At 39.3% G+C, this 27,238-nt stretch overlaps 1 protein-coding gene across 3 annotated transcripts; it reads right to left on the bottom strand.

Moving 5' to 3' along the window:
• Positions 1-797: 797 nt before the first annotated feature.
• On the bottom strand, positions 798-27,238 carry dnajb6b (DnaJ heat shock protein family (Hsp40) member B6b). 3 transcript variants are annotated; one of them, XM_074621383.1, is made up of 10 exons: positions 27,132-27,238; positions 16,993-17,118; positions 14,474-14,583; positions 12,813-12,878; positions 12,546-12,647; positions 8,656-8,793; positions 8,374-8,566; positions 8,145-8,215; positions 2,613-2,780; positions 798-1,812 (listed from the first exon to the last, which is right to left on the bottom strand). In XM_074621383.1, exons 2-10 carry the CDS (start codon positions 17,055-17,057, stop codon positions 1,703-1,705), a joined length of 1,023 nt encoding a protein of 340 aa, XP_074477484.1. In that variant the 5' UTR covers positions 17,058-17,118; positions 27,132-27,238; the 3' UTR covers positions 798-1,702. The 3 variants fall into 3 exon arrangements, with proteins under 3 accessions (XP_074477484.1, XP_074477485.1, XP_074477486.1); XM_074621384.1 differs by lacking the exon at positions 27,132-27,238 and adding an exon at positions 19,836-19,898; XM_074621385.1 differs by lacking the exons at positions 798-1,812; positions 2,613-2,780 and having other exon boundaries at positions 7,278-8,215; positions 27,132-27,228.

Here is a 27,238-nt window from a genome sequence, read left to right on the forward strand (position 1 = left end):
TCAGACAAATTAAGCAACTATCATAGCCAGGTATTTCAGCCCGTTCTCATTCCTAGGGCGTCAAATAGCGGGGCTTTGTCACGGCCATCGGCGTGGGATACCGCCACATAGGACACCCTTTAGCACTGGTATATAACGCACTGGGCGTTCCATTAACTACAACGTAAAACCATCCGCAGCAAAAGTAAACACAGCGGGAATGTGGTGATGTAGTTCAAAGAGTGAAAAGGCACACACGGGGCGGGCAGGAGGGCAGTTGTTAAGGGAGGTGGATGGGCACAACAAACAAGGCTTTCATCCAGGAGGTCGCTGTTTGTGTCTCGTGCATTAAGTTTCACTTTCACGTTGCAATCAGCTGCAACGTAAAAACCGTCCAGTTCCATTTTCCTTGTACAAACGTAGTCATTTTAAGCCCAACCATGTAGTTCTTTCCTAAACCTAACCAAGGGGTTTTGTTTCCTAAACCTAAAGTGACGCCAAAGGGCGTGACAAAGCGGCGATATGTGACGAGTTGGGATGAGAAAGTGTTGGGTACTGTATTTCCCTCAGAAGTTGGTGGAGACCAAAACAGAGCTAAAATAAGAGTGAATATTGGACTTCAAATGAAAGCTAATGTTGCTCCGTGTCTGCTTTTTGTAAATAAGCAACTGTTTGCTAAGCTAAATCAGCTTTACATGTTGATATGATGTCACCTGTGTTTACAGCTTAACGCGCTGTGCATGTGTCTCTATTGGTATTTGTGCTAATATAGATATGTAGTACTATACAATGAAAAGTTGACTACCCGTGAGTACATGTTTTTCTTTAAGCATTTATTGGTAGGAGTCCATAAAAAAATGAACATTTCTCAGACATTTCCACTTACAATAATCATGAGAGCAACCTGGCAAGGACAAATCTGATGAGGGGAACCTTAGTCTGCTTTAGAAATCCTTTACAAAAAGCACCCATGGAAGGTTAACATGTTGCTGAATCTACTCAGTACAAAGAATCCTACAAAAAGAAAATAAGCTATTTTTCACCCTGGGGGGAGCAGCGGTAAAAGAGTGAATAATGTTGCTGCCAGAGTGTTGATTGTCAGTTTTCATGTGTGATGGAGGAGTGAGCATTCATGTTCATTTCAGTCTGTAATAAAAGTCACTCTTCAATGCTTTCATTCGTACTCTCACATTCCCCAGGTGTTCCTCTCCCTCCTTGTCTCTATTGAAAAAAGGATCCACTGAATAGCTCGACCTTCACTCATCCTCGCATGCTACACAATATTACTGCAGTAATTTTCACACTCATCATAAACAAGGCTGCTACTGTAGTTCTCCTTCCACCTGGACTCTTTCAAAACACACTTTCTGAAAACGTGTGCTGTAAAAAGTAGGAAAAGCCCAATCGTAGGAGGTTAATTAAAGTTCTGAATGATCCATCCACAACGCCCACCCACAATAAATACAGCAATAGCAAAAGCTTTACTACTAAAAATTTATCTTAGACTTTACAAAACACTGAAGTGAAGTCTCTGCAGGCTACTGCTCATGAATGCAGGCAGGGGGTTACGCTCTGCACTGCAGCTGATAGACAAGGGGAGATACGGCGCAGCTCTGGGGGTGTTATGGGCCTCTGATACATAGCAACGATGAACTAATGCCACATATGATTGATGACACTTCTGCCAACAAATATCTACATGTGTGTGTGAGTTTGTGTGTGTTTAATAAAAGGTACCAAATCCACCAAACCGAGGGAAGTATCGAGGAGCTCTTTTCTTTTTGGACTCTGCTTCTTTTAGCCACAGTTTCTTCCTCTTTGTGTCCATGTGTCCTACAAAATAAAAGAACATTATCGTTAGATATTTAGATTCACTAATGATTTAGTTATAAAACTTTAATAATATAAAATTATGGCTTGCTAGGTTGTGAAAAATGCAATTATTTTCCGAAAGGTCAAAGGTCAAATGGCCTTCATTGTGACTTTAATAGCTAAAGAAGACAAACAAGTGTGAGGTGAGAGGATAAACACCAGTAACCAAAATCTTGTTCTTATAAATGATTTGTAACTCATCTATAAAGCATTAGTAAAGCATTAATTCATTATTAATAAAGCCATTTGTCACAGCTTGTAAACACTTTAGAGAGAGTGAATTATTATAAAGTGGGACAAATGTTTTAAAACTTTTACTTTCAGCCGGCAGCAGTAGTTAAAAATAAACTCTCTGAGGACCCACATTTGAGTAGTTTGTCATTATCTCAGATGGAGAATTAGGGCCTTTTGTTTGCGTCCCAGCAGAAAGTGTGCACAGTTAAATTAAAGGTTCTCTCCTTAACTAACGAAGCTGCTATTATAAAACATTCAGCGACTGTGTGTTGCAGATAATTGCTCAGCTTTTGTGTGCGACTTTCTGACCCCACAAAGGAAAACAGAGGGCGACCTCTGACCTCTGGTCGTTACTGCGGTGTTTACATCTGCCAATCAAACACGCCACTCTTCGTCACCGTCCTTTGTGTGGCCATCAGACACAAAAGCAGACAATTAGCTGCGCTTATTAAGACTCTGCTCTTTAAAAAGGAGAGCCCCTGTGTGTGCTGGTAATTAATCAGCCCTGCAGTGGCGGGTGGGCGGACCTCTCGTTAGTCCCAAGCTCTGTACGCCGTGCTCCTCCTCTTCCTCCGAGGGGTTTTGGGCGGAGTTCCTCAGGTAGCGCTGGTGCTGGTGCAGGGCGAGGCCAGGAAGTGCGTTCTGTCTGCGGCGACGAGACTCTTCCTCCGCCGAGGGCTCTTCGGCTGCAACATCTGTGGGTGTGGGCAGAGCAGAGCAGAAATGAATCACACCTAAACCCTCTCTTCTCGCTGTCTGGATGGATGGCCTGAGGTGTTCAAACCAACATCATTTTTTTTTTTTTCTTCTGTGTGGCTTCTTTGAATCTTCTGACATGAGATGTGTGGTGCAAAAAGAAGTCAGCTGAAAGGAAAACATATTACCTTGTGATGCCCTTGGCGGTGTGAACACAATCAAACATACATCTATTAAAGCAAGTTGAGTGCAAAAAGGCGTATTGATGTAACCAACATGAAACAACAAAGACGATATAAAACAAGAAGTTGAAAGAGTCCCTAAGGCGATGCAGACCCCTCCCTCCTTTCAAACGCCAACCATATATTTCATTCATATTTCATCTGCCTGACTTTATTGTGATTAGTCATGTAAATAAAATGAGATTTGGTTATTCTTTTCTCTAGGTAATTTACATTTATATTGAATTAGTGGCAGGCAGGGTATAGAGGGGGGTTGGGAGGGGGGGGGATTTATTATGCTGCGAGATTACAGGCAGATCTCATCGCCATTGTGTTGTGTAATTAAGGCAGTGGAGAGGAGAAGAAAGGAGGCCAGATGCTCGCCGTGCTGAACCTGGTCCCATTAAGAGGAGGATCTGCACCAGCATTTCAAAATCCCCCTGTAACAGCCCGGCCTTAAACACATCAGAAGTCTTTAGAGACAAGACAGCTTTGTTTGACATTCACCTGTGGGAGCACCTCGACATAAACATATAGTCGTTTTAATCATGAATACTACATGGAAGATTGTGGCTATATTGCAACACTTTTTAGAGGGAGGTGGCTCTCTTTCGAGGCTTTCAGGAGGAGCTCAAGGGTTTTTAGGTAATCAAGGCCGGCTGCATGTGCTCAGGTCTTAACAAAGACATCCCTGGATTTCAATTCTCTTTGAATAGGCATGTTATTATCGCAGGACCTCTATTCTGACCCCGAGTCGATTTCTTTGTCACAAACGCTTCTCGTGTGTGTTAAGGTTGAAATTGGCTGAGTATTCTCGCCGTATGCAGTTTAGTTTCTTGCTGAAAACAGGTGATTTATGTTGCTTTAGTGCCACACTTCGAGGTTTCCAAATTGAACACACTTTTAAAAACAGAGTTGACCCCTGCGAGGAGAGACCAGCACCCAGAGGACCCAACAGAAACAGGACAATTGGTGGATTTACTCTCAAGGCTCTCAAAGCTCTCACTCGCTCTCTATCCAGCTCTGGAAAAAACAACTAATCCCAACCTGCATTCGTCCAATCAGGTTGAAGTTAGACAGCTGGATTAAGGCAACATGTATGTGGCTCCAAGCTTGAGAGCTTTGTTCCAGAGGATCAATATTGGGGGCTATTATGGGCCGGGTTACCTGGGTGATAAGATTCTTTCTGCTATCAAGTCGCATAATCCATCATCAGTTAATTAATTTCAACAAAGACAATATCAAAGTGCAGTGATGATAATGAGATCTTTTAATGCTCATAAAAGGCGGCCTTTTATTTTCTGGATCAAGGACTTAATTTGAAAAGCAGAGTGAACATTTGCAGCTATTGTCTTGAGAGTGCCTGTCATTTGTCTCCGGGCTAAACAATGCTGTGTGAATCTGTAAAAGCTTGTTTGATACACGCCGTCTAGACTGCAACACAGGCACAAGCACAAGCACCCGGGTTAACACCTAAACACACACAAGATCTTTGTGACAAAAGCAAGCCTTACTTGCAGCCGGCTGGAGCCTAAAGCCTAAAATAAATCAGTGTTCAGGAGGAGGCTAACCCTACATGACAACTACAACTGTGGACCAGATTATTTTCACCAGTCCACCTTCCCCCGGTTCAAGACATCTGGTGCCGTGCTGATGTGACTCTACTGCTGAGCACAGAGAGATAGTCCGTGTCCTTGTTCAGACACGGCCAAAGAGAAACTGGCAGCTTATCTTTGCCATCGTTCATAAAGTGGCCAGCGGCTCTGGGCCGTTTCGATGCTTCACGCTAAGCTGTCAAGCAGACGAGGTGGAGGGGGGTTAACACCGGATACTGCTTTCTGCCAACAGGAAGCCATCTTTCATAACATGAGGGGACTCAGGGACAGGAAATCACAGTATTGTGTGTCATATTGGAATGGATGGGTGCAGGAGAAGAGGCAGCAAGACTTTATCACTACATACAAAGCCAATTTTATCAAATCATAATAAAATAATACTGACAATTATATTGATGATTAAATTAAGGAAATGGAAGTTTTCTTTATTTTTAAAAAGTCATGTTAATAGGAGTATAACTTGTCACGTGTTGCTCAAGTTATCCTATACCCATCACTGTGTGGTTTCCTGTTGAGGAAATTATCATTCAGCCAGATAATGTCATGCTGTCTTTTGTATACAAACAGTGTCACCTAGTGGCCACATGAAGGTGCACCTTCACATTAAAATGTCTGGTATAGGCTTAGTAGCAGCAATTTCTCTTTTTTAAAAAGGGACATATCAAAATTAACTAATGATTTTACTTTTACTCGACAACTTATTTTACATTAATTCTTAGACTTATGTAAAGTAAAGTTAAAGCTTTAAGTTTAGTTAGACTATACAATGCTTTACATTGGGGCCCCTACATGGAGTCAAGAGATAAATATAGGCCTCATGGGTCCTGGGAGGATTGCCTGGGTAGGAAAAAAAATAAAATAAATAATAATAATAATAAATATAATAAAAACATAAATAAATAAAATAATAATGATCATCATCTCCGATGTCCATCGTGAATAAATGTCCATAAATCCACTTAACAATTACAGAAAAAAAGACGCTCGTCATAACTCCAGAACTTGCCTAAGAATCATCGCATTTTTAAATTGTCTCCAGTATCAACATAATCCAGTGATAGTTATCTGTACACACATGGGTACAATGCAAATAGAGACTACTAGTAGCTAATTCTGCATATTTTTGATGGTGCCAATTTGCCAAAATAGAAACAAATATTAGCAAAATGTTATAACTTATGGTTCAAGTTCTAGCACAAAATTATAAAACCTCTACTGATCCAGGAGAGGGAGCTATTGCACCATAAATATAATTCCTTCTCCTGAAACACCTACTATAACTACTTATACTCCTCCACTGATATCATGAAAATCTAATGCAGACATATTTGAATAGATCCTACAATTATTGCGGCCTAATGCTCAATGTGTAGTAATCCCCTATCTACAACACACATGCCTAATTTACTCATCACATTTACAGAGAGAGAGAGGGGGGGAAGAGAGAGCATACTCGCTATGTAAGCAATAGAGATTGGTGCAGGGCTGCAGTGTCACCTAGCAACAGGACTGCGCAAGCGCAAACGTCCCTTCAATCAGTAGGCCTACTGGTGAAAAAGAAATTAAAGGAAGAAAAACATATATAAGACAAATAGTAGAAGACACACCAAAACACATTCATAAATCTTAAATTAAAAATATCATAACTGTAAACCATATCAGACTTTACCATTGAAGCTTGACTCAACTAAAAAGGCCTCACCCTGTCTTTTTCCTTTCTCCTCAGTTTCCCCACTCCTGACTCGTCTCTCACAAAAATATGCAGCGAGGCTTGTGTAAATAAACTAGCCCCGAGCACATTCCTCAAGAAAACACACACGCACACTCTCTTGTCTGTACACAGTGACCTCTGAGCCAACTGCAATCATACGTACCACTCAATTTAACTTTGACTCTGAGCCCATCATGCCTGGTGTTTAATCGGACACTGGGATAGCAGAACTATGTTTTTATTACTTGTCTCCAAATGAAGCAAGTTTTTAAAACAGTAATTGGACTTTCCCAGCTATAAGATCTTGTTTGCACATAGGCTTAACAATAAGTTACATTTTGAGTCCTTAGTTTGGCTCCATGCCTCTGCAGAGCTCAGGTTGTGTTTGAGGGCGTATTCAAAAGAGGTGCACTATCAGCACTTTTACAAGCCACCCAATAAAAATGTCCTGATGGGAGAGGCAAAGAGAGAGAAACATAAGGAAGGGTATATGAATCCTGTCGTTTCCTTCTCACCTGGTACGTAAAGGTAAAGAATACCTACCACACAGAAAAAATACACTTCAGGGTTCAAGGTTACAGGTGCGTCTTTGCTGAAAACAGAGGATTTTCCCCTCGTGATTTCTAAATTAAATAGGATTATTGTAGTGAAGCACACACACACAGCACATTACCGGTTTACTGTAGAATCAGTGACCAAGCCCTAATGTGAGTCACCAGGAATTAGTAGGTTAAAATAATGCACACGGTGAGCTGTATGATGGGTGAGTGTACCGAAAGAAGCAGCCGCTTGTGGTTTCCTTTACTGCAGTTGTGTGAAGCAGGTTTTAAATGTGATCAGGCACAAGCACACACTTCACACTTCACACACCCAGGAAGAAGGTGAGAAGATGAAAAGCCACTCAAGCAAAAAGAAACATCACAAAGACACCAGGTGACTGCAGCAGACTTTCCTTCCACGAACTTAAGTTTATTGACCAAATCTGAACTCTTTATTTTTTTTTTTTTTTCTTTTTACAAAGAATGAAAATTCCCCTGTCTGTCCGGTTAACAGTTTAAGGTTGTTGTGCGGTCTTGGTTCATGGTTTTGAGTTGCTGACACAGTTACAGTGAAACTACAAAGCAGCCTCCTGGACTCAGCAATCATGCAAAAACAAATCAAACACACTGTGTTATCCTAAAATACACAAACAAATGTAAAAGTAAGTAAAAATGCACATTATTCTAATTAATTCATTAACAATCTATGTCATTCATATTACACACGCGTGAACATGGTAACAGCTAACAGGTTAGCGAGGTGAAGTTAAAGACATTAGGGTGAAGTGGTTAGGCTTTTATCATTCACTTGTTAAATTGGTCAAATGAAAAGAGCAAAAATGACATGCGTTAAGTCTAAATGTACAGCATCTTGTTTTCCAGCGACAATAAGAAAGACAATATCCACCCCAAAGGAAAAAATATATAGCTATAGCACGTACCCAGCTTTGTGCTTATGGCCGAAATAAAAAGTACAATTCAATCATTGTAGTAAACAAAAACACAAATCCCATCAAGATGGTCCCCCCGTAATAATGGAATAAATACAAATATACAAATACTGTGAGCTTCTCTCTCGCCTCCCTTGCAGCTAAGCTAAAATGAGAAAAATTGTTCTTTGGGAATGAGATGCAGGAGGACAGAGAGAGGAGAGACCAACCGCCGGTACCAAACATAGTCACTGGGCGAGTTTTTTTCCAGGTGTGTAATCTGTATGTTGGTCAAATGTTGTGGCGAGATAATTACTTGTTATCCAGTCTTAGGAGCTGCTCCTTACCATTAACTGTTAGGGATTTTAACTGACCGTCCTCCTCCACTTCCACCCGCTCCTGGCCGTTCTCGATGATCCTGGAACAAACACAAAAAGCAGACATCAGAGAACAGGAAGTCAGGCTGGTAAAGAGGTCTTATAGAAATAGTTTGACACACATTTTCCGTTCTTGCCGAGATTAAATCGATGATCCAAAAACGGAACTATTCCTTTAAAATGCTGCACATTTAAGTACCGTTTTGTAGTAATTTTTCTGCCGCCGATGAACTTGGTGGAGGTCGACACAGATCTGAAGTTACCCATTCCTCCTCCTCCTCCTCCTCCTCCTCCTCCGCCGCCGTAGCCTCCTCCCCCACCGCCGCCGCCAAAAGATGAAGAAGAGAAGGAAGTGAATCCTCCTCCACCCACGTCTCCAAATGAGTTAAAACCTGCAAAAGAGCACACATTCAAGAAAACCTCAGTACACTCCATGATGAATCCAGTACAATGTGGAGTTATTTGTTGGGATGTTACGTACCTGAGTCGAACCCTTGGAGGCTGTGCCCAAACGCTGGGAAGCTCCCAAAACCAAAGAGCGATCCCCCCATACTACCTCGGCTTGCGCCCCTCTGGCGACTGCGACTACCCCCGAAGAAATCGTCAAAGGGGTCATCAGCTGTGGAGGGAAACATCGTACAGATTACAGAACTCCTCTGTCGCTGAGTTTGTCCGGTGGTTGGTATACAGCCGGTATACATGGCGAGGGGAGAAGCAACAGAAAGTAAAAATGCCAATAATAACAATTTATTTCGGCGTCTGTCAACGGGCTGTTGTCCTCCTCTATGTCGTCCTCCATAGAGCTCTGCTAGGAGCAGCATGGACTCTGTTTAGCACTTCCACACTGAAATCCGTTTTGAGCGTCCGGACTGAGCCTCCCATTGGAATCACATTTTAAACCACCTCCAAATGTGGTTTGGATCCGACTTGCAAAAGATTCATGTGGTTTTCGGCTGTCCAGACTTTCTTAAATCAATCTGGATGCAATCTGGATATTCCAAAAAACTAAATTTGAGCTGGCAGTCTGAACAAGGTCATTTATTAATATAAACATATTGATTAGAGCAGAGTTTATAGATTCCAAAAGATTTAAGTACCTGATAATAAAAAAGCTGTATGGGATGTAAGAGCATCAGTTTGTAATTCCTGGAACAATCTTAACCCTAAACTGTCAAAGTGCCCACCACTAATTCTCCTCCTAAAACCCTATGGACACGCTACTAATTGCACGCTGCCAATCTGGGTCGCCCCAGCAGGATAAGGCTGGATCACTGGCACCATTCTCTGAAAGAAGAGACGCCTCCTTCAACCTTGAATGTACCGAGGCAGCGACAAGAAAGCTGTGCTTGTTCCCTCGGAGAGAAAGCTTTAAATAAAAGTATCTCCTGACCACTGTTGTAAGTGCACTACTGTCCATTTACCTTGAAGAAGCCATTAGAGGAGACAGCTCAGCCCTTACAAAGCTGTCGGTAAGACGGCAGACATCGGTGGAAGAAAGAGAGAGGAGTATAAAGAAATGCTGCTTAAACACAGGAATTCTGGTGTAATGCTTGCGTGCATGATTAGTGTGCACAAAGAGATAGCTGGGAGAAAAGTCAAGGCCTTCTCGCTCTCACACTCATGCACTCTGATAGAACTACAAAAGACCTGTCAGGCATAAAAGGCTGAGATTAAATCAGTGAGGAATTTGCCACACCTATACAACATGGCACAGGATGTAATAGCAGAGGATACATTGAAGTGACAGTGTCAATGGGTTTTCAAAATATGCGCCATAATGTACAAAGTCTGATTATAGGAGCTGCCCAGGGAGTATTTTTTTGCATATTTTCTTATATATATATTTCTGCAGTATGTCCAACATACAAAATTACCCAGATGGTATTTTATTTTTATATATTTCTGCTGTATGTATGTGTGTAAAAACAGTCTGTTGACATCTCTTTCTTGTCTACTTCTTTCATATATTAATTTGAGAATGAGTGTGTGCTGTTCTTGGCAGACAACTGAGCCCTCATCATTGTGTGAATCTACATTTGTCTTTACAGCGCGCGCATACACATACACACACACCCCTACACCCACACCCCTCAGTCTGCTGGCCGCTCTGAGGTGGGTGACTGACAGATCCACAAGACCAGCTGCTGCTCACAAGCTGCTGGACAGCCATGAATGGAGGCTGGATGGGATTTTAAAAAACACATCTGAACCCTCTTTTTTTGTGTCTGCCATCTTGAGGAAACCAAAAATGTCTCTTTCTTTATATAGATCTATCCGAGGAAAAACACTAAATATAGAGTTGAAATAAACTTGACAAGACGGACGTCTGGACATATCCTGTTGCATGCCAATTAAGCGTAATAAAGGTTGTCCCCGGTCAAAATAGAACTTGAACTTTACTCTCTTCAGTAAACAACACTTAAAAAGGCCAAATCATGATGTTATCTGCACCGAGAGAAAACAGCAGGTGTCCTCCACCACTTTATCTCATTCATGTTAATAAATACAACATTAATAAAGGTCAGTTTATAAAAAACAATCTGACTTGGATTTCCCTACAAGCTCTAATTCAGTACCACCCCCTCCCTCCTCTTAAGAATCATCTCTAATAACTCGGATATTAGATTACAGTTTTTTCAATAACTTGTTGTACACCCACGCTCGCCTAGTTTTACATGTGCTCTGACACATGGAGACACGCGGCGCACACACACTTGGCGTTATTACATCTGCTTTTGTTTTAATACGGAAGCTATTTTTGAAAGCATTCCAGTTGAGTGATGTAGACGCTCAAATCCATCCTCCGCCTGCGTCTGAACTCCATATTTAGAGCTACATGGGGTGAACTACACATGCCTTCCAATCAGCCTTTTGCTGAACCCAGACAACCCAGGACAGGCGCTAAACCCCAATAACTATACTACACATGACACAACCACTGATATAATCAACCATCAGGCACTACAAGAAGCTGTCATTAGAACAAATGAATGGCCACTAGTCAACAGTATATTACCTTAGTCAGCAGTATAATAGTTTACAAGGGTTTACAAGAGATGAGAAATGTCTGTTAAGATATGAAACTAATCACTAAGAAATTCATTAATGATATTTCTATATTATATGAAGCCATAACACTGATTATATACATAAAATAAGGCAGGCTATTTAATGTCAAGTAGGCCTATGTTCAGATTATTGTCTCTTCTATGTCTCTGGCACTTCATTCAATAATTAGCAGGCTTGTAATTTAATAGTGGTGTTTTGCATCCCTACTAAGAAGTGGCTTCAAAAACACGTCCACAACTGTCAAAATGGATAGAAATAACAGGGCAAATTCAACATATATCAAAAATCATACAAACTAAGATGGGGCTGCCACTAACAGTTATTTTTTACAATAAATTAATCTCCCTATTAATGTCTCGATTAGCCTATTAATCGTTTAATCTATAAAAAGACAGAAAAAAACACCTAAATTTCACAAAGCCCAAGGTGACGTTTTATCTAAGTAACAAGTATCAAGTCTAAAACCCAATCAAAATCAGTTTATTACATGTGAAAAGCACTAAATCCTCTCAACTGAGAAGCTGAAACCGATGAATGTTTGGCAATTTTGCTAGAAAAAACTAAATTAGACCATTAATCCATTTCATCAAAATAGTTGCAATGTACGAATTGATTGTTTCAGCACAAATAACATAAGAAAAATTACAGGTGAAATGGCTAAACTGTATTAAATCTATATGTAATCTCCAACTACTTTATGTGTGTAGTATGTATGCAGTATGTGTAGAAGCATTAATGTGTTTAATCTTTTTTATATCATCATTGTTTTTGTTCTTTTCATAGTTAATGTTTCACTAACTGAAAGAGTAAATTAAGAGCTCTAAACCCTGGTTAGTAGATGAAGGCTATGTAATGAAGTTGAGGTCAACATCCAGCAGAGATACTCAGTGTTCTCCAACATGTGACATTTAGTGGCAGATGACTTCCCGAGGCTGAAACAGTGCTCAGAGTGTTGGAGATGCAAACTGCTGTGCTGTGGGGAGATTAGCACGAGGCTTTACAGAAAGTTTTCTATGCTCCATCTTCCACATTCTACACAGCAGGGGCTGCTAGCTAACAGGCAAACTAATTAGGAAATAGAAATATCGATGTTTTACATGATAAACAACTGGGAGACTCAGGATGTTCTCCTTTTCTCCGTCTCAGGTCATCTGTGTATATTTCTGACCAGATAAAATGATGCAGCTAATAATAGCCATTGTCTACTCTGCACTCTTATGACTTTCTTCAGTCCCTCTTTCTTCCTGCTCTTTGGAAACATGAAATCACATCAGTGCCTCGCCTGAATCGAATCGGACTTACCAAAAAAATCTGCAAATGGATCTCTGCCGCCAAAGAATTCCCTGAAAACGTCATCGGGATTACGGAATGTGAAGCCGCTGCCGCCAAAGTGATTGTAATGGCCTCCTGTAAAACATAAAACAACAATAAAAGCTAATAAACTACACAATTCATTTATCAGAGGCAGGATTAGAAATGCCGCTGTTATTACAAGTCATAAAAAATACCAAACGCAATACTGAGCTGTAATGAAATGAAATGCACTCATTTTGAAAGTGGTCTCCTTACCTCCTCCTCCTCCTCCTGCTGAAAGGCCGTCTTTGCCGTATCTGTCATAAGTATTCCTCTTGTTTTCTGTTGCAAAAGAAGAGGACTTAAGATAAAACAGACCAACAGAAAGAGAAAATTCCCACCCTGTTGTATTTGAAACCTTAGTTAGGGTCATGAAAGTCTTCACACTGCAAAGTATGTGTTAGCATCATATTAACTGCCCCTTTCAATTTTTACTTTACACTCTGACAAATCACAGTAATCAAAAACGGGTAAACATTTCCAAATCACATCCAGCTGCGATTTATGCATGTAGTTAATCAATTTGACCATCTGCATGTGCACTTATGTGCTGTGATCTATTTAGTGGCTGTTCAATGGTCAAAGAAAGGCGTAACTATCAGTGTCTGAACACATTTACAAGCCAAACTGATAACAGTTTATGACATCAAATGACATATGGAAAGCAAAACTAAACCCACCACGCAATAACTCTGCACAAGACCCACTCACTCCAGCATAAAACAATCCTGACATTGTGCACTGCAACAATACCTGCTTCTTGTGACTGGATTATACAATGAAAACGTTACAGGCTTCTGTTGTGTTCTCAAACCTACATCTGAATTCCAGACATTCTCATATTTACAGAGTTATTCTGGTAACTACTTCCACGTAAGAAACAGAAATGTGACTAAAGAAAAAATTTATCTGCTTTGCACATTTGATGCATGACCTAAATTTTGAACATCATACTTTTTTGTTACCAACCTAAATAGCACAAACTATCAAAAAGTGTAAAGTACTGAGAGTTGGAATCAAATGCCAGGTCAAATTAACAGTTTTGTTAGAATATTATATAATCAGATCAGAATCCTTGATTTAAAATCATCATTTTGATGAACCAATACTGATATATCGGGTTGATACTGTCTCAAATAGCTGGATAGGTGACAATGGGGCCGGTCTATTCAATTCAGTTTTATATGTATATACTACATACATTATATATTGGAATTTAAATAAAAAAAGTTTACACTTGAATTGTAATTCCTGATCATTTTGAAGATTTTTTACCGAGTTGCTGGTGCACGATTTATTATTTTAATAATAAATAATTCAATAAATGTATATCTATGTATTTATTTGTTAAATTTTGTTTTACAAAGTTAGGAAAATAATGTTTAAGTCAAACCTGTTGTTGCCTTACACATAAAATAATGATCCCAGTCACTCCATACAGTGAGGCATACAGCTTATTAATTAAACACTGGTGGTATTGGATCGGTACTCGGTATTGGCCGATACCCAATGCCCTGGTATCGGTAAAGGGACTAAAAGATCTGGCTCGGTGCATCCCTAAATTTTAAATTTTTTCAAGCAAAGTTCCTAAAAGGCTGCATGTGTTCTTGTAGGAAAACATGATTGATAATTTTAGTATCCGTTCCAAAACCTTAAGTCACCGTACTGATAATAGCAGCAACATTTTAAACCAACACCCTGCCCTACTAATCAGACATGGAAGTCCAATCTTACTTTTCTCCAACAGCAGAAATGTCAACTCTTAAATTAGAGGTGCTAATTATGACAACAGAGAAACACCAGTCATCACATTCATATAATCACCACTTAATATGGCTATATGATATATTTTCTCCCTCTACAGAATAAAAACGTACCATCTGAGAGCACTTCATATGCCTCTGAGATCTCTTTGAACCTTTTCTCTGCCTCCTCCTTGTTGTCTGGGTTCTTGTCTGGATGCCACTTCAATGCCAATTTTCTGTAACTGAGACACAAATGCCATACAGTTAAAAAACAGACATCAAAACGGAAACAAACACACAATGTATGTCATATACTGTAGATATTCTAAGGGCAGACATTCAGTTCTTAAATGGGATGTGGAAAATGTGTATGTATGTATTACGGACATCCCCGTCAGAAACACATATCCACATTCAAGTCTTTTTTTAGGGTGGCAACCATGCCTACACCAAAACACACAGACACCCCTTTATGCACACACAAATACATACATACATACATGCACACACTGTCCTTCCCCCACATCCAAGCAGAAATAACAAAGACAGCCTGAACTCCGCTGACGTGCAGCGGAGGCTCGCACAGCCGCTTACGCTGCATCAGCTGTTTGTTTCTAAGCCCAGCAGCAGCACCGGCAGCGAGGGGACACACAGATGATGTGGACAAGACTCTACGGACTGAGAGTCAGCCAGCAAAAAAGGCTGCACACAATCCAGGGATTGACTCCCTTATGGGTCTGTGGTGAATAGTCTTTGTCGTCCACGTCTTTGTCGTCCACGTCTTTGTTGTAATCTGTGACATTATCTGGCTGTCTAAAGCCTGGTCAACCGGGCAGACTAAGCTGAACAATGTGGTGTCAGAAGCCTGTATGTTGACTAGTAAAAGCAACCGCAGCCATTATCTTGCTCTGAATACTCCATGTTCGGCTCAAAAGTCTCTGAGGACAGTATTAACTCTAGCTCTCTTTAATTTTACACCCATCACATTTAATCAACAATCAAGACTGAGCGTCTACAGCCATACTAGCTCTGGGAAAGACTCCCATGGTAACATCAACTAGCTTTCACGTAATAAGTCGGCTATATGATTATAGAGTTGGTCATGTGAGGATTAAAAAACTGTGCAGTGACAACCACCATATCCATTTAATTTGGGTTTGATTACATTTAACGATTTGGCTGATATGAGGCGTCAATACTTGTTTGTTTTAGGGTTGGGTGATCGTTTCTATTTTCAAATTGTCCAAGTGCTGATTAACAAGGCTCAGCAGGTGGACATGCCGCTCCACCAGAAACATGTAAGTGTAGAGTAGGGCATTAATTAAAATCGCCTTAATATCGACATAAGAAAAAACAATTGTCGATCATCCCTTTAACTGTCAATATACAGTCCGATCGCCAATGGGCAAAAGCCTAGTTTCTTTTTCAGGCCCTTCCATACTAGTAAGTGCCAAGTCGGATATATCGAAGCTTTCAAAAATGTTTCTCATTTGTAATTGGATGTAGGGCTAGGCGTTATGGCCAAAATCTTCTATCACGATACAGGTCATTCCATATCTCGACGATATACAACATGTCGTCATATTGCCCAGCCCTACTTGGAAGTTGACGTGAACACTATTCCCAAGTTGGAAACTTGTAATTACGGTACCTCCAATATGACATAAACAGGGCACTAGACACATCGGCGCTTTGAGCTAAATGACAAGATGATGTACTAGAAAAGTTAAGGGATCACCGAAGTTATTACGATTCATCCCGAGGTGGACATGAATGTCTGTACCAAATTTCGTGACAATCTATCCAATCGTTGTCGAGACATTTCATTCAAAAACACTGAAGTCAACCTGGTGGTGGCGCTACAGGAAAAGTCAAAGGGTTACCAATTTCATTAGGATTTGTCCTCTGGGCACCATGAATGTCTGTACCAAATTTCATGAGAGTCCATTCAATAGTTGTGGATATATTCAGTGTGGATTAAAGTGGTGGACTGACATTGCCGTCCCTAGAAACAAACTGCTAGCATGGCAAATAATTCAATCGGAGATCAAGAAGAGGGTCATAGGCTAAAGATATGACTTATTGATTGGTGTCAGTCGAGATAACATTTGACTTTGGCAGCCAAGAACTGAGAGCATAGAGATAGCAGGAGCTCAGCATTCGCTATCTTTCTACGCTTGGCAAATTGACTACACTGGTTGATTTGATCAGCAATAAATCAGTTAAGTTCAATGGTTTCATCCTCTCTCACATGATTTTACTGCATTACCTAAAATAACTGTTTGTTTCCTCTGGAGCCTGATTTCAAAACAGGCTTATGTAACATTCAAATTCAACTTAAAGGAAACTCTTCACTTGTCGAAACAAAAAGGTGTTAGTGAGAAACCTTTGTAGTGTGTAATTAACTGGAACTGTTCAGTGGGCGACCGCGAGAGGTGGGTGAGCGTAGGGGGAAGGTATTTGACAGCGGCAAGGTTACAGGAAGAAGAGTGGAAACGTTCTGTATTGCAGCCTCTCTGCTCTCTCTCTCCTTGTGTCAGTTTATACAGCTAGAGGGGGATATAATTAACCTATTACACCCCTCCGAGTGGGCGACATTTAACAACAGCACCGGGGGGAAAACAGAGCAGAAAACACTCAGGGGCACTTACGCTTTTTTGATGTCCTCTTGCGTTGCATGTTTCTGGCATCCTAACGTCTGGTAGTATTCCAGCATGGCTCTGTCTGTGTGAGTTTATAGCTGCTGTCCTATGTGAGGGTCCTCTATGTGGCCGCCTCTGTGGAAAGAAAGTTATGTTCTGTTAAGACATGTTGGCTTGGAGAGATAAAGTCCAACAAACTGCGACTGAGCGTAGCCATGTGTGACGGGCAGGATGCCTCCCTTCCAGACCCCGAGGGGTGAATTTGTAAAAGGGGAGGGAGGGGGCGACGGCATTAAACAGGGTGGCAATACCCAACAATGTAATCAACTGCACTGAAATAGAGATGCAGGGAGGAGGACAGCTAAGCTAATACAAGCCCACCAAAATTACATAATATGCGGGTGATTATCCCTCAACCCAGAGGCTTTAAGAGAGAAAATGTGATTCATGTTTTACTTTTGAAATTTGGATATATCGCTATAAAGACCCTGAAGCATTTAAAAAAAAAAACAAAAAAAAAAAAACATGACCTAATGTTGAAGTTATGAAGCTTAGCCTCTCAAAATCAAGACTGAACAGGTCTGATGAAAAAGTTATCAGAAGATATTCTCAAGTTTTAGCCCCAGATTTCCAATTTCTTTGCAATACTGAAAGACAGAGAGGGTGATCTGCACCAACACATCATTGTCATCAAAGTCATCCGCTCAAAATCTCCCCTGAACTCTGCACCTAGTTGGCTCAGAATATAATAAGAACTGCAGCCAACATACCGAGTCTTGATCTAGAGGTAGATACAAAGAAACATCAGACTACTAAAAGCAGCACATTTGACTCTGAGCTTCATGGTGAATAACATTTCTGCAGGATTCACTGATGTAGAAAGAGGCAACGGAGACAAATATGATAAGGATCACATGACTGATACAGTTACCAAAATGTTGGTGGCTACCCATCTTCCAAATGATAGTAAGCTGCAATCATTAGTCTGTGTCAACCTATGGTTATTCACTGTGCAGCATTTCCCCAATAACTGTACAACATATTGTACCAACGGGAACCCCCACCAGGCCAAAAAATATATACTTTTTCAATGCCAGAAATAACACCAAATACCCACTCCAGCGTTTCCCATATAGACCTTTATATTGCCATTCTGTTGTTAGGCCAACAGCTTTGGTCCCAGTTTACTTCCTGTCAGCGACTGCATTAACAAACATTGCAACAGGAAATACAAAGGGGCCCATTTAGACGGTTATGTTTTTAAGTTTGAAAAGGTCAATATTCACTCTGCAGCGGCACAGCGCCGTGAGTCCATGAGCGAGGCAAGTGTCTGTGGTTTAGCAGGACAGTCGAGTGTCTGTTATCTAAACTGCCAAAGTCAGTTGAACAAGTGAAGTGAAGATAACGTTACAAACAGGCTTGGTAACGACACGCTACCGTGCTGACGGGAGTCTGTGATTTTAGCTGAGCTTGACCAGAGAATAAAACAAATCGGTGATGCTGTTTTGCCCTCGTTGTTCTCCATGAAGTTTGCTGGTAGTGACGAGCCGCGGTACGTTTTATGTGGAGCGAGCACGGTGCCAGACTTCATTTAAAAAAGAAAAATAGCCTCTTAAATGCTACCTCATTGCTTGTCAGAAATCGGTCATTTAGTAACTTAGGAGGACATTTTCCCCTAGTGTTCTTCACCACTCTTGCTGATGTGAAGAGTGGCTCATGTGGATTTAGAAAAGTGAGTGATAAATATTTGGAAAAGATAATAAATATTAAATATTTAAAGAAACTTTTAAAGTGTTAAATTTGACAACAGAATTTGGTGTGGTGGTGTAACACTGGAAACACTGCAGTTACATTACAGTCACAGTGGACAACATCTTTTCTAAACCAAATATAGCTTTAGCTGCCATCGTCCTCATGTATCCAATGAAGCTTGCCTTTGGCTGTCCATGTCAGTTAATAATGACCTTTATAACATTTTCTCCTCTACGTTCTACCCTCTTATTCAGTGATATTGTGCATAATCCACTGATGTGAGGTGAAATGACACATGAGGAGCAGGTTTTTTATAATTGTTTGTTAATTAGAGGATAAGACTTTCCCACTGCTATATTCTTTGATGTGGGTGGGACTTAAACACAGCATGTCACAAGTTTTCTTTCAACGCCTATACAAGCAGAGCAGGCTCTGGTTTTCAGGCTCTGCGGTCTGTATAAAGAAGAACAAAGTTGAAGATCTGTTTCTTCTCACATGTTAAAGCTACAGAGTTTGACAGTTAATCTCTATGTTTTGGCTTGCAAAACTCTATTTCCCTTAAAGCAAAAAAAGGCAAACATGTTGAGTTGCATTCAAATCTCGACCTCACAGGACCCCAATATAATAATTTTATAATAATTGATACTGCATCATACTTAACAAGACAGCTACTACAGTTACTACTCCCACACATAAACAACTTGTTGGAACCAAACCATAAAATCTGCACCTCTATAACAGAGCATGGGGGGGGGAAACAAAAACGATATGTTAGGAGATAAACACCAATTTTCTATTTACCGAGGTCTCTTAACAGATTTTAGACAAAAATCTCTGACACAAAATAGCAACCAAACCTGGTAAATCAAACCCAAAGTTGCCACACTTACATAGACCTTCTGGGTTCCCATCCACACCCAAATAATCCAACAACTCGACACGTATTTGTCTTCCACAAACAGGCAAAATCATACATCACACGGCAACATGCCAACAAAAACAACGAGGAAATTGCCAAGAAAACCCAGTCGACCATTAATCATCAAGAGATCTTAGCTATCGCGCTAAAAATGATAAACAAACCAGCGAGGACTACTTACACGGGGAGTCCACTGTGTCCTGTTTGTTTGCTATTTATAACCTGTGGCCTTTGCAGTTAGATTGTGTTTGTGTGTGTTGTGAGCATGCGGGGGGGTTGGGGGTGTTTGGCACATGGCAGTGCCAGTAAGTGACTCCAGGTTGAGACATGGCACAGACACTAAACTCCCCTATTTCAGATGCCTGTGTAACTCCAAATCTCCCTCTGACACTTTATCTTTTTCTGTTGAATTCCCCATTTACTGATATAATCCTAACCGTTAGAATGTCCTCCTTTCTATATCCACTTCCTAATATAGTCCACAATCTAAATATAGAGATATGACCCAGAAAGTCATCGTTTTCATCTGGGTTTTCTCTAAAAACCAAACCCAATGTCCTGACTCATCATATTAAATGGATCTTCTTTTATCCCCCTCACTTCAGCCATTACTGACCCACTCGCCTGCCACCAGTTCCCCTGCAGCAGTGGGGAGTTAATGGACTCTAGTGCCTACTAGAGATGTGGTTACTCATGGCTCTGTGCGGTGTGTATCCATGCATGTACTCTACGTGCAGATGTGTGCAGATTTATGCTTTGTGGTAGCATTACACAGCTAACCCAGATCTGATGGATTCCTGCTCTGCTCAGCGTGAACTATGCCTCAGTGTGAGCAACAGTGTGAGCAACAGATGTGGGTCAGTCAATCCCATGATGCTTCAGTGAGTGAACCAGAGGTGGTGGTTTTACAAGTTAATCAGATAACAGAGACAGAAGCAGTCCAGTATATTTTCAATTTCCTGAAATAAGCTCTAGTAGGAGTCAAATTAATAATAAAGTTAACAAATACACAGGCCTTCTAAATTCTTGTTAATTAGAGGATAATCAAAGAAAACAGATGGAAAATCTGCGTTTTGCCTATTTAACCATAATTTTGTGCTGTGCAGAGATCCCTGATCAGTCTATGACAAAATTACTTTATCTGTTTTTTTAGTAAATTGACTGTGGGAACAGCTGTTCCCATAAATATTTTAACATTTAGGGATTTTCCCATTGACGTCTATCTCAAGAGGAAATTACATTTTTTTGTTTCTGAGATATGCTCATTTTGATAGTTTTTTTTAATTTTAGATCGATTTAAACAGGATCATGCAAACATCGACCGCGGGAGGTCTATTTTTAAAGGGTTAAGAGCTGGTTGAAATAACACCCCAAAGCTCAAAGTATCATTTGGGGCGCTTTCACAAACCATAGTCCGTAAGGCTAGTCTGAATAAGAGTGAAATAGATAGTTTTGGTTTGTTTTCTATTTAGTCTGGTTCGGTTTGACAGTGCACAAATTAAAGCAGCCCAAAATAAAAAGAAATGTATGTGCTGAGGGGCGTGTACGAAGGAGCAAATTTATCTTTATAGTTTGGAGAGCTGCCACGTCTATGCAGGGAATCGCGGACTTTGAAATATTGCTGTCGAAGTGTTTTCACTTTGACTCGTCACTGATCTACTGTGCACACGAATCACTTCTCCAGTTGATCTCAAATGACTTTATAAACGTCATTATTTTTGTGGACTTTATTTAACATATTCTGTATGTTCTCTTTGGCCCAGATGTCAAACAAAAGTCAGTCCTCCTCTTCCACTCATGTTAACCTGTCATTTAACTGTGGCCATCACCACAAATGCCCTCGCAGGCAGACTGCGGTTCGGTTCACTTCCTGCAATTGGGTCAGATCATGTTCTCACTGCAATCGAACTGCATTAGGGTTAGCTTGGAAACGAGACCCCCTCTCGGACCGGTTGTTTTAATCTGCACCAGAGTACGATTACTGCGCTCACAACTGCCCAAATGAACCGCACCAGAGTTAGATTAAAACAGACTAAATGTTGGTTTGTGAAAGCGCCCTTGGATTTCAAAGTGAAGGTAATAGAATTCATGAAAATGACAGCCGGTTGGGTGCAGTATGAGTAGCCAAAATGAAACGGGGCAAATGGCCTTGTTTTTGTTCCTTTAGCAGGTGTGCTGAGGACGACTGACTGCAAGGATACCTCAGGGCAGGACTTCCAGGAGGGACTAGATCACCCAGCTGGCTTTGAAATGGAGGATTGCCAGGAGCAACGGGTGGAGGTTACAGGGAAAAAGAGACAGCAAAATCAATGGATAGATGAAGGACGGATTATTCAATGATTTAAAAAGAAGGTCGCCAGAAGAAGACCTTATACGAGTCATCATAACATACCATTCATGGGTTCAGGAGCATAGCTAGTCAACAGTAATGGTCTGATCTCAGTACTCATCTCTTTCTGTAGAAATACCACAGGATTTTGGAGCAAACACTTCCAGACAAGTTGAGCAGCGAGAGATTAAGACAACATCTGTTCAAGTTTTTTTTTTTTTTTTTCAGCTGTGCTATGCTGGTGTGCCAAATTAGATTTCCCTGGAAGGGGCAATATTGTGTAACAGCAGATGAATGAGACTAAATGTCAAATTCTTGTAATGGTGAAGATAAAAGTTTTACTGAGGCAGTATTATCTTACAGTTAAACTTTACAATTAACTACTGTTTAACATTATAGTTAACAGTCATTTATAGTACACTTTGGTTGGTAAACTTTAAATAACTAAATAAAATCACAAACAAAATAATTGTGTCGGCAATACATAGAATTACAGATTATAAAACATTTCTGTACTGCAACTGCATATATCTGTCAACATAGGGTATATATACCATATAAATCTGATATATTTGATGATCTGTTAATAATAGCTAAATAATATTGGTATGCTGGTATGCCACAACAGATCTATACTGACACACCACAGATATATAAAACACTATTCCCTATGCACGATATATTATACCATTAAATGAGAGATGTGAGGTTTCTTATTGCAGAGCTATTCAGCAGCTATCAAGCATATTTAAGCTGCTTTATTGATTTTATTGTGGTTCTATTGTAGGCTTAGTGTGCATTGAGTGGCTGGATATATTACTTAGGAGAAAATAAACGAATGCATAATAAAAATGAATATCGGATCAGACTCAGTCTAACCAGAAACTCTATATACAGTTCAGGATTGGAGGCCAACAACCTGACTGGAATTTCCCAAACAATGAGGGCCATCACAAGATATCAGCCCTGAAGTCTTGCAGCTGTATACTTACTAAAAGCAACATCATGTCAGTTTCAGCAGATAATCAGGGTATGGGCTCATAAAAGGTGCATCAGTCTCATAAAAGCTTTCACGATTTCCGTCTGCACAGCAACTCCCCAGTTAATTACCCAGCAAAGCAACTCCAGGTTTTATCTCTTGATTTAAATCTCTGATTAGACTTCAGTATTTCGGTTTCTGTCAGTTTCGGTTTCTGTCCAACATTTCAGATTTGTGCAAGTTTTGCCTACAGACTTTGTTTTACCTGCAGCCTCATACTGTTACAAATTTAACACATCACTGATTGCAATCAACAAAGGAAGCTGGAGTGGGTCTGTCAGCATCCAAGTACTCTCAAACACCACTACAAATCTGACATTAACAAGACAAGAGCACCGGACAAAACAGGCTCTGAGTAGCCAGAATCCAACAGTACCTAACACAAATCACAGCTGACAGAACAGAGACAAACACAACACACTAACAAGCTTGTACCTTACCTGAAATGATTCATAGCAACGAGTATAAAAATGAGAAAGGGTAGCACATCCCAGATTTCAAAAATCAAGGAGGACAAAAAAAGAACATCTCACTTGTTTAATTGGCTCACATCACAATAGACATACGCTTACGTAAGCAATACATATTGAATCTGCACCCAAGTGTTGTGATAGTATCAAATCTGGAGAGGTGTATTGTCCCAACCCTAATAGATATTTTAATAGGTTTTAATTTCAATAATCAAATGCTTCAGTCATTCATCAAGTAAAAATACCACTTTGCTTATTAAAGCATCATAGGGTTGATACAGATAGTGGGACAATTTGCATTACAACTTCTCAGATCCCAAGTTTCCAAATGTCTTGTTTTGACAGTCCAAAACCAAGAATATTAAATTTACAATGATCCTCACATTTGAGCAGCTGGAATCGGCAAATGTTTACTTGATAACTTTATTTGTTACAAAAACTATTTGTAAGATTGGCAACTAAGGAGGCCTCTGCTCCACTGTTCAGGAAACTGAACATTCTTCCAGTTTATGACATAAATATTCATCAGATATGTGTTTATATATAAATATATGTTCTTGCCTTCTTCTATACCATCATCGTTTAGCAACTTCTTTAAATAGAATTCATTCACATAATACTAGACAGGTTAATCATCTTCACCTGCCTTTTTACAAAACAAAACATGGCCAGTACTCCCTCAGATATCGTGGTGTACATATATAGAACACTAGAATACATGTTATCAAGAGCTCGTTATCCTTCGAACATTTTGAAAGGAAATTATCATCACATTCATGTTGTCTAATTATCTTTTGATATGTTTAGATATATTTTCTTTTTTTCTGTACTGTTCTTTTTTTATGTATCTCATTGTTTTTATTGGATTGTGTGGTATATTTTCAAGTCTTGCACATGACCGAGAGGCCCTAAGGGTAAACACATGGGTAAGAAGCATAAGTTGAGAATATGGTCATAAGATAGGACCAGGGGCTGAAAGATAAATGTGTAGGACAAAGGAGCCATGCATGGTTATACGCTCAGCTCAGATGTTACATGACATGAACCCGATATAAGGAGGCGCAAGAGCTCCGAAGTGCAGGACTCTCAGATTTGACTTGAGACCTCCGGACGTTCTAGACGTTCGTTATGACATTTGTTGCTTGTTTGTAATAAACTCTATTATACCAAAAAGAACAGTGTCCACGGAGCATCCTTCCTCATCACTTCAACAGCACTGTCGCAGGAAAGATACAATTGTTTTCCTGTTTTTCTGCACATTTTGTGTATTTCTTGTTGTTGTATAACTTTTGTTGTATTTTTAAAATCATGTTAGTTTAGATCCTTCTTCCTTTTTTGTTATTGTTTTTTTTCTCCTGTGGTTGGGGGAGGTCCTTTGTCTGTGGCTTCTTGACCTCTCCTGACACATTTCTTGTTTTGTTTTTTTCATTGACTGGATTTTGTGCAGTTTTATATATGTGCAATTAAATAAATAAATAAAATAAAGATAAAAGACTAAAGATTACTCAACAATCAATAATTATGATGATCAATTTGGTGCCAATCGATTAATTGATCTGTTGTTTCAGCACAACAGCCTCAAATTGGTAAAGATTGTTTGTCTCTGTTCACATTTTATACCATGAAATTAAGATGTTGTTTGCGGCTAATCAGCCAGTAGATGAAGCCATATTTAAAATAATGCTAATAGCAGTGGATACTGTTATTTTTATGTTATATTATTTGATCTTCAACTTCAAAACTTAGTTACCTTGAATGAGTTTAAGGCTCTGGTGAAATCGCTGCAGTCCAGGTTGTCTGTGTGCAAAGTGTTTTGTATGAGCAAGATTTAATGTTGTTAATTTATGTGTTGTCTGTTACTTTCACTATAACTGTCTTGCTGCTATCTTGGCCAGGACTCCCTTGTAAAAGAGAGCTTTGATCTCAATGGGACTAATTGTTTATCTGTTTTGTACAATTTAAGACTATATAACATAACAAAAAAAAGAAAACAAAATGAATAATATACAGTGCAGGAAGAGGCAAAAAAAAACACTGGGCTTATCTGAAGCCTCCACCTAGAGACAAGATTAATATAAAGAAATAATATGACTACATAATAGTGATAACAAAACAAATAGGACAAGATATATATAATAACAACAATAACAATACAGTTAATATATCAAAAAAGACAAGTGTGTGTGTGTTGTGTGGAAGTGTATGGTTAGTATTTGTGAGGAGGATATTGAAATAAATATCTATAAAGAGTTCTGGGCAATCGTAACCAAACAACATTGTGAGTGAGAAAAAATAAAAACAGATACATGGACAACATGGGGAAAAGCAATTACAAGACAGCAATTAAATGACCCTTTAAGCGACTTTTGAAACATTTGACTAACCTGGTTAAATAAAGGAAAATAATAACACATTTCTGTATTTTATTACACTTGCAAATATAGTATTTCATGTGAACTCCCTCCTTTAATGTCTACTTCCTGTGAAACAAGAGGCACCTTTTAGTGCATGCAAGCTACCCTACATTGAGGAAAATGCAAAACAGAAAAAAAAAAAAAAGTGGTTTCTCCTTGTGCAATATTTCCTAGAAGCTACCATCAACAGGCAAAATCAGACAAGTGTGCGGAAACACAGCAGATTAACAGAAATGCTTAAAGCCAAATGAAATGTTTTGTATTGACAGACAGCATGATTATTATTTTTATTATTATTTTTTTTCCTTCTATTTTTATGTATATGTATGTGTGTATGTATGTATATGTGTGTATGTATGTGTATGTATGTATATATGTATATATATATATATATATATGTGTATTTATATATATATGTATGTATGTATGAATGTGTATATGTGTGTATGTGTATATATGTGTATGTATATATATATATATATATTTAAAAAAAAATTAAAAAAATTCTCTTCTTAGTATTATTTCATGACTTATTTTCATTACTTATTTGTCATTGTGTATTTATTTAATTAACTTTCCTTGTATAGTGACTGTTCTATTGATTATTGACAATTAATAAAAAATACCTTTGAAAGAAAGAAAGAAAAAGACAGACAGCATGAGGATATAATAATAATAATAATAGGTATATATATATTTAATTAAAAAAATATCCTTTTATTATTATTATTTCATGACTTATTTTCATTAGACTTATTTTGTCATTGTGTATTTAATTAACTTTCCTTGTATAGTGACTGTTCTATTGATTATTGACAATTAATAAAAAAGACCTTTGAAAGAAAGAAAGAGAAAAAGACAGACAGCATGAGGATATTATTATAATAATAGCAAAAAAAGCATTGCATAACAAGTGAAAACATCTCTAAAAATAGTCCTAACTTTAATGTTGGACTGGTAGTCTCGTATTGCCACTAACTACTGCAGCTATGTTTGGACTAGAGGACATAAACACATCTTAATATCTGATTCAACAGCTTCTTGACTGAATGTTCTCATAATTACCATACAGCTGAGTGTGCTTGAAGCTAGCATGGTGGCTAGCTGTAGACATCAGGTTGCAGCAGCATCTCCTCATGTTTAACGTTAACGTGAGTCTCTGCGACAGGAGACGGTTTATACATCACTTTAACACATGCTTATATTTATACAAAAGAGGGCTCACCTGTTTGAAGGAAATGTGCGCTCAAAGAGTCTCTCTTTTGTCTTCACAGGAGTCCAGAGTGTGTGTCTGCAGCCGCTGGTGGCTGGTTGTTACAGCTACAGCTACTG

This window comes from Sebastes fasciatus, chromosome 21 (genome assembly GCF_043250625.1).
Source record: "Sebastes fasciatus isolate fSebFas1 chromosome 21, fSebFas1.pri, whole genome shotgun sequence".
Taxonomy (NCBI): domain Eukaryota; kingdom Metazoa; phylum Chordata; class Actinopteri; order Perciformes; family Sebastidae; genus Sebastes; species Sebastes fasciatus.

Bases quoted from the DNA above. Each gene is read 5' to 3' on its own strand.
- dnajb6b (XM_074621383.1), bottom strand. From the start codon at position 17,057: ATGCTGGAATACTACCAGACGTTAGGATGCCAGAAACATGCAACGCAA. The intron at 12,879-14,473 runs GTACGTTTTTAT...CTTTTGCAACAG, and splicing joins ATATGAAGTGCTCTCAGATG to AAAACAAGAGGAATACTTAT. The intron at 12,648-12,812 runs GTAAGGAGACCA...GTTTTACAGGAG, and splicing joins AGCAGGAGGAGGAGGAGGAG to GCCATTACAATCACTTTGGC.